Source organism: Rhamphochromis longiceps, linkage group LG12 (assembly GCF_057381845.1).
Source record: "Rhamphochromis longiceps isolate RC_006_pf linkage group LG12, R_longiceps_female_GT1.1, whole genome shotgun sequence".
In the NCBI taxonomy this organism is placed as follows: Eukaryota; Metazoa; Chordata; class Actinopteri; order Cichliformes; family Cichlidae; genus Rhamphochromis; species Rhamphochromis longiceps.
In genome coordinates this window covers 8252814-8260727 of record NC_140568.1, presented here as the reverse complement: position 1 = coordinate 8260727, position 7914 = coordinate 8252814, and the positions used below count along the sequence as shown (strand labels likewise).

At 38.9% G+C, this 7914-nt stretch overlaps 1 protein-coding gene and 1 long non-coding RNA gene across 2 annotated transcripts; one reads left to right on the top strand and one right to left on the bottom strand.

Moving 5' to 3' along the window:
* Positions 1-362: 362 nt before the first annotated feature.
* Positions 363-2979, bottom strand: LOC146656816 (trypsin-4-like). Its single transcript, XM_085427091.1, has 6 exons — positions 2858-2979; positions 2442-2698; positions 1211-1287; positions 1054-1115; positions 639-778; positions 363-552 (listed from the first exon to the last, which is right to left on the bottom strand). The coding sequence occupies exons 2-6, from the start codon at positions 2580-2582 to the stop codon at positions 397-399; spliced, it is 576 nt and encodes a 191-aa protein (XP_085283217.1). The 5' UTR covers positions 2583-2698; positions 2858-2979; the 3' UTR covers positions 363-396.
* Positions 2980-3707: 728 nt separating this feature from the next.
* Positions 3708-7222, top strand: LOC146656815 (uncharacterized). Its single transcript, XR_014914184.1, has 3 exons — positions 3708-3898; positions 3985-4102; positions 4234-7222. It is a non-coding gene; the product is annotated as an uncharacterized LOC146656815 (long non-coding RNA).
* Positions 7223-7914: the final 692 nt, after the last annotated feature.

Below are 7914 nucleotides of genomic sequence, written 5' to 3'. Positions count from 1 at the left end.
AAACTTATTTTGATGGTTACTGTATTTATTTTAATGCCCTCAGTGCACGGAGGCCAACAGCCTCCACGTAAACATTTCCACCCCCAACAATCAACTCAGATTTATGAAGTCTATCATGTTCAGGCCCTGCAGCTGATTGGTGGCATGTCTGATCAGAAAGCCTTTCTGCATCTTCACAGTGTGAGTCTGAGAGTTTCTGAACAACAGGATGAGCTGCTACACACCTGACACCACATTCAAACACACACAAGCTGCAAATCTGACACAATATTTTAGACCAAAGAAAAAGGTTCACAATTTGCAGTTAACATGAAGATATTCTAGAGTAGAAACAACACACAGCACACAAGTTTCATGTAGAGATGATTGTTTATTCTGGATGTTATTTTCATTCAGTTATTTTCCATTATTTTGAGCAATTTTCTGATTTATCCAGTTCATGTCAGAACAAACATTCACAGTAACAGCTGGTCCAGTACAGACACGTTCAAAACCAGAACTGATTACACCATAAATCATGTTGTTGTAAATCACTCCACCACCAGAATCACCCTGAGAGAAGAGAAATGTAGTTTGTGCTCCCCAAAATATCTAAAACATACACAGATGATATACAGTAATATTAGCAGTTAACTAACCCCACGTGCATCTACTTGATGTTCTTCCAGACACAGCCTGTTGTTATATGGCACATATGCAGTACACTGAGAGTATCTGGTAGGCTCACAGTCAGCAACACACATGTCTGCACACTGAAGATTAGGTGGTTCATCAGGGACTAGAGAAAAAGGAAAAGAACAAAAGTTATTCATAATCTTTCAAAAGCTAAAATTGTGAGTAGAATGATGTTTCATCTTTTGTTATGTTTCCAAATGATTTTTAAACAAGGAACTTGGCGCACAGTATATCTACTCCAAAATTTACAAAAAGAAAAAAACTTGTTCTTCATTCAGTATTAAACAAAAAACATAAATGTAAGTATAAAACAGTCACAGAAACCGAAATCAGATTCTAGCATTAACTGTGAAATAATCAAACAAAATATGGTCTTACGTGTGTGGCCGGTGGCATTTACTCTATAACCACCAAGTCCTGCAACCTGAACGACGTCTCCTCTAGAAACAGACAAAAAACAAAACAATCATAAATTAATTTCACATCCATCCATGTGACATGAACACAAAATAAATCAATAAATCATATGATGTACTCTGCAGGCTGGGTATTTCCAGGTGGCTGAAGTGTTTCCAGGCTCCTTAGACAACCATGAGCTGGATGACTGAGAACCTACAAACACACACGAGCAGCAGTTTATTTAATGTAGCGGTGAGCACTGCCCAAACCAAAAACCAAAAATATATATTGTACCCTACTTCAGCCAATCAGCAGTCTTCATCTGTTTCAGCATCAAACACACAACCACAATTTGGAGAGAGGTGAGAGATCCACACACCTTCATGAGAGGAGCCACTAATGTAAACTAACACCACACATGATAATCATGGATCCTAACATAGTTGATACTTTTTATGTGAAGTCTGGCACTAAACCTCTGTGTTCCTGTCATACTGCATGTACTATATATACATGTAGCATATACAAAGCACAATAATTAAGCTGTTAATAATTAACAATGTCTTCTGTAAGTATTTCATTTTAAAATACACATCCATTCATGCATTAATGTTTAATGTGTGAAACATTTAAAAAGTTAGTTAAATAATAAATAATAATAATAATAATGATAAAAACCCTCTGTAAAGGACTTTTGGATTTGATGCTTTATGTCTGGATCTTGCGCTTTTGCACCATCTGGTGATGAACAGTGGAATGTAGAGTTGGTTGCATTTTTGGGTCTCCACCCAACCCCTTTTTTGCTAGCACACATGGTTAGCTCCACACATGGAAAAAGTAATGTTCAAAATTAAATAAGTGCAAGAAATAAGTTAGAAAAAGATAGTAAGGCCACAAAGGACTATTTAGCCCCTCCTGGAGGTCAGCTTACTTTGCTTGTGTTCTTTAAATGTTTTATTTTCTGTGATTAATTACGTTGTGATTGATTTACACAAAGTAGAAGAATGCATTTTGATGTGATGTTTTTAAAAAAAATCGTTTTCTTCTTTGAGCAGTTCTCCCGGGTCGTCGAGACCAGAATAAACCCCGTTTTATAACTCTACATGGTGCCTACGTCAACCTTTGAAGGCGCTACACCCTCAAAAGAATCAGCTGTACAGCACATTTGCTGCTGTTGTTACCAGACACAAATATAAATGTGCCAAATTTTAGATCACAGGAAATATTTCTTAGAGCAGATTTTAAATCAGTAACTTTGCAAATTTAGAGGAAATGTTTTTGGACAACAAACGTGTCACATTTTAAACAGGGTTTAATCAGCGCTGACATACAGACATTTATGCGCTGGGTATAACAGACATGCTTACCGTGTGAAAGGACCGCGGATGTCTTGGAGCAGAGAAACATGCTGTATTGTTGTTTTTCTTTATTGCATAAGCAGTGCCCGACTGTCCGAAACGCTCTGTGCGGGTAGCAAAGTCGGCTCCAACGCACCTGCAGGCATCCATTTGAAAGAAAGGTGTCGCTGCGGCTAGGCTCTCGGGATAGTCAGGCTTTTATTTATATTTGCGGCATTCTGGTGCGTTAAAACTAGCAGCCTCTGTGTCCCGCTTGGATCACCATTCTGAAAATTCTGATATTTAAATAAAATGATGAATCGGCGAGTGATGAGGAGCCACGTAGATCCTAAAATGAGGTTTGATTAAATTAAACTCGTATGAACAGTGATGACGCGTTCCAAACAAACGATGCCTTCTACATGGCCAAATTGTGTGCTAACTACCTCACAGCGCTGTGTCCGGGGTCCGAAAAAAAAAGTTAAAACGATATACCTTGCGAAAGTTGTGAAGTGCTGAGGAAAATACTGTGTGTCTGATGGGGTGTTTTTATATAGGTGGACTTGGTTTCAGTTGACCTCTGACATGGAGAGATGAAAAGAGCAGTTTGTAAAGAAAAAAGGTGAAAAACTATGGAACTACAGTTGGGATGTGTGTGCTGGGATGCTCTTGATAAGTATGCAGCTTTTATTGTTTTATGACTTGTTTTGCTGACTGTTGGGGCCCTACCTGTAACCCCCTCTGTCTCATCAAGTCTTACTGTTGCAGTGCGTTTGTGTGGCTACTAGACAATTATAGGTTGCATTAAAGGAACATTGGGGGGTCGATACAGTGCTATTGTGGCTAGTTAAGAATATGTGGTTTTTAGAAGTATCACAAGAAAAGTTTATTTCTAAAAGGATACATGTTGTTTGTGGTACTCTGTTTTAAAAACTACTAGCCTCTGTGTCTTTCAGAGCACAAAAGAAAAGTGCTCCTAAACTAGTTAAAAAAGTGCCTTTATATTACTACTGAGGTTGAGGCAGTAACAAAGTTCTTTAAATCATCAGGCAAGAAAATCCAGAAACCTTGGGTTAGCCGTGGCTATCCGGGTCATCTGAGCCCGAATAGTAGTGATGTGACGTTCTCTATCGAGGCTTCAAAGCTTGTGTCGAGTAATTGAGGGAGCGTTTCTGCAATGCGCGTATCGAGGCTTGCTTCATTTATGGGAGGAGCTGAAAATGATGACGTCTGAAGCCTCGCTGCCCGGCTGTACCACGTGACTGGTTCAGGAAGTGGTTCGAACTTTGCCGCGAGCTACGACAGCGATATAAACCCCTCAGACTTCATTCAAAAATGTGGGTGTTTGATGGAGAGTTGCGGTTAGTGAGAATTTGGAGACAGTTTGGAGGTTTATGAGAGAAAGTCAGGAGAGAATGGAGCCAGCTAAGAAGAGGAGGATATCCTCACCTGTGTGGGAACATTTTGATCTTATTCCTCCCAACAAGGTATGTAAATTTCTACAGAAGATGTATTTCCATAATACTGATGGTGCAATACAATTTATGTTAAGCTGTCTTTACTTTTGTACAAGGTGAAGTGTTTGCTATGTGCCAGGGAGCTGGGATATAACAACAACACCTCATCCATGCTTAGGCACTACAGAGCTTTGCATGAGAATAAGGGGAACGCCGATTGAGGAGCAAGACCAGGTGAGCCATCAAATGCAATGATAATATAGCATGCAGTAATGTTGCTAAATGATATAACAATATTATACAACTGTTATAAGTTATGTGTGTGATATTTATATTTGTGCTTTGTCTTTATTGTCTTTCCTCAGGAGAACAATCTCAAATAGATGAAGACCTGGTTAGCATGGTGATCGAGGACTCCCAGCCATTTAGCATTGTGGAGGACAAAGGATTCAAAAGATTTGTTAAATCATTAAATCCTAGCTATGTTCTCCCCACTAAAAAGGTCATAAAAGCAGTGAACATTTAGTTTTTACAGAATGTGAACAGGCAGAAGTGTGTAGCTGTCCATACCTCAACGTTACAAAAGCACAACTACTGTCCACACCCCAACCACACCTCACCTCACAGTAAATGATCATTTTCCATACTGCCAGTATAAATATACACAGTATACTGCCATCACTACAATATACATGTTTTACACACTCCTTTTGTTGTTGACATTTACAGGCTGTGTGCAAAAGGCCACACTCTTCAAATTCATGCCAACTAATATTTTTACGTCCAGTAGGTGTCCTACTAGAGCAAATGAAGCTTCAAGAAGCTTTGCGCTGGGATGAACCAATTGGATGAAAAGCTTCAGTGCTTCATGAAGCTTCATCTGCCCATCACTACCGAATAGCCTCCTTCTCCTCCTCCTGCACAGGAAATAATCCAAAGTCCGTTAAATTCAAAAGAGTCACTGAAATAAATGTCTGTTGGGTAAAACATGGTCAGGTTAAAAGCGAGCCGTTTAATGTGGCTGATAAAAGAGTACAAAAACAAAAGGCAGATGCACACAAGAAAGAACCTAACTAGAACTAAACTGGGAAAACTGAATGCTAAACACAAAAGGCAAAGAACAAAACCTTGAACGTTGCAAAAAACATAAACATGGAAACTCCTGGAGACATGGAACAACAGACAACTTGACAAAGAATGAACAGAAACACACAGAATAAATACACACAAGGGTGATTAGGGGGAAGTGGAAACACATGGGGAAACAGCTGACACTACTCTGACATAACGAGACAAAGGAAGCAAAGCTGACTACACTGACATAGGACACAGACCTTCAAAATAAAACAGGAAACATGAGACGCAGACAAGACAATATAAACTTGATAACATAAGACACGCAGCATGAAACACATAAAGGGCAAAGGGAGACTAAAACACAGGGGTAGAAGACACAAGGGGAATCTAAATAAACAAATGAGCTTAGATAACCTAATGAACTTAAAAATAAACCATAAACATCAAAAATAAACTAAAACTTAAAACGCTGGGTCAAAAGACCCAGGATCGTGACAGTGGGAGGTTGAAGCCTATCCCAGCTGCCACAGGGCAAAAGCAGGACAGGCTGCCAGTTTATCACAGGGCTAACACAATATATGTGATAGAAAATCAACTGAAATGTTTGATATTTATTTATAATAATAAGAGAATAACTACTATTTATAATAATATTATAGTTGTTATTATAAAATGTATTTATAAATATGTGTATATTTTTTATAACACCCAACATAAAAGGCTTCTTTCCAAACCTGAGCTGTTTCAGACGCTTCTTGAAATTCTGACTTCTCTGAACTCAGTGTAAGGTGTCTGCTCCCTCACTGCGGCTGTGCCTGGAAGTACTTCTGCTTCTTGTCTTCCCCTAATGCAGCTTTAAAGTATTAAGTATGAAGCAACAGTGCTTCTCTTTGCGCCTCTGAAATCTGTGTTCTCTCTACTGATAAACAAAAGAAACAATGTAAAATGTATTAATAAATCAGTAACAAAAATATAGCGTAGAAGGTAAGTAGAGATTTTCATACCATCTTCAAGCCTAATGCTTTTAAGTCCCACACTCAATGCAGCCTGACTCAAAACCTGATTCTAAATGGTTCAGCACAGACAGAGAGGCACAAATGTTTAGTATTAACCTAAGTTACTGATCATTTACAGTATTACAGAGTCTATCAGTCTTTGCATGAAGTAAACATTCCTGTAAGTTTCTAGCTGACTCTCAGGTGTCACAGGTGTGCCAGCAGGAAAGAGGGTCAATAAACCTGCATCCTGAAGTTTGTCATGCAGGATTAAAGGAGCCAGACTTTGTTCACACAGGTAGAATTTTATTTTACACTGACTCTGGGTAAGTATGAGTATCATACGGTTTAAATGAAGCGCTAGAACTAGCAGAAATTTATTATAGATCCATTGAAGCTAATCGGGATATTTACTGTGAATCTGTGAATGCGTTTAACCATGTTACTGGTAACTTCATTAACTAGTAACTTAGCAACTTAGTCATAACAGGAGTTAATATTTCTGTCTAGACACCATTTAAATAGTAACCGCTTTACCACAATATAAGATAACCTTTACACCGTAACTTTAAGCTAGCACCATAAAGACTGTAAAACACGTAATAATATCTACAAATGCATCTCAAAGCTCTTACATCAGCACTCGCAGTATTACTCAACACAACCACATTAACATTATTGAGTGCAGTGTTGGGGAGTAATACATGTACAGGTGTTAGGTATGTAAAGTACAAAATATGAGTAACCAGTTCGTCACAGTTACAGTTTAAATAGGTGATAATTAGAATACAGTTACTGAAATAAATGGATTACACAGCGGTCATTTTCTGTTTCATATGTTAGGCTATCCCACCTCTAATTTTGGTAATTAAACGCATTGCCGGAAACCCAAATAAAACACGTAATAAGAGTGTAGGAGCCATATGAGTTGTTTCCGTCTGACTAAGTGGGTTGGTTTAAATGGACTCACTGTATTGGTCATGGGTGTGGGGCGTGTCTCATGGGTGTGGTATAAGATAAATGTGGTTGCACTCACTTGTTCACAGCACCTAATGTGATGAGCAGAAGGTAGGGTGAGCACGAGGCAAAACTTTCTGTTGACCGCAACATACCGCAACATGATCGTAATATTATCGCAATATGAATGCAAATTGAACACAACGTGATCGCAATTGATAGCAGCTTGAATGATTGTGATATATTTGGACTGTAACTTGATGGTGTTTGTATATTTGTGCACTAATTGATGCCATAGACCAGTTTGTAATTTTGACATAGTAGCTAGTGCAGTTATTCGTAAGTTGCAGTTATTTGTTTGTGCAGTCTGTGCGTTTGTTTGATAGTTAATCCCATATGCTGATTTGTGGTTTGGACAGTTGCATGTGAAAATAAAGAAGCAAATGATACAGAAGTGTTTTGTGCGTTAATTGTTGCGCGTCATCGGTGTCCTCATGTTTAGCCTGCCGCGGCCACTGGTTGGAAGAGCCGCAACAAAGAGGCTCGAATGTACTGTTGATGTTGATGCCGTCAGTTACACAATGGACTCGGAGCCAGCACAACAGAGCCTGCAGCAGGGCAGGAATGCATTTCTTACTTGGAAATTCCAACACCACTTCACATTTAAAGAAGAAAAGGATGGGCGAATATGACTCACTATATAAAGTAGGCCAAATCTGATGCAAGTCTTTTAGTTTTTACTATTTCTTTTCCATATGGGAAATGAAGACAGAACACTAAACAGCAGTAACTTTTGTAGGGTTACTGAAGTTGGACTAGCTGGTATATAATGATGTGATCATTTATTTAACCCTGATTTTAACAGCTCCCAAAGAACCCCCACAGAGTCACTCTGTGAGCAGTTTGCAGACCACTTCAGGGGAAAAGTCAGCGCCATCAGATCTGACATTTTATCTAATCGCGATATGATTTTAAACACATCTGAGGGCTCGATTGTACCTGAGGAGACACTGGACA

Coding starts and splice junctions, on each gene's coding strand:
- LOC146656816 (XM_085427091.1), bottom strand. CDS start 2,582: ATGGATGCCTGCAGGTGCGTTGGAGCCGACTTTGCTACCCGCACAGAG. Junction 779..1,053: donor AAATGCCACCGGCCACACAC/GTAAGACCATAT, acceptor CTTTTTCTCTAG/TCCCTGATGAACCACCTAAT. Junction 553..638: donor ATCAAGTAGATGCACGTGGG/GTTAGTTAACTG, acceptor CTCTTCTCTCAG/GGTGATTCTGGTGGTGGAGT.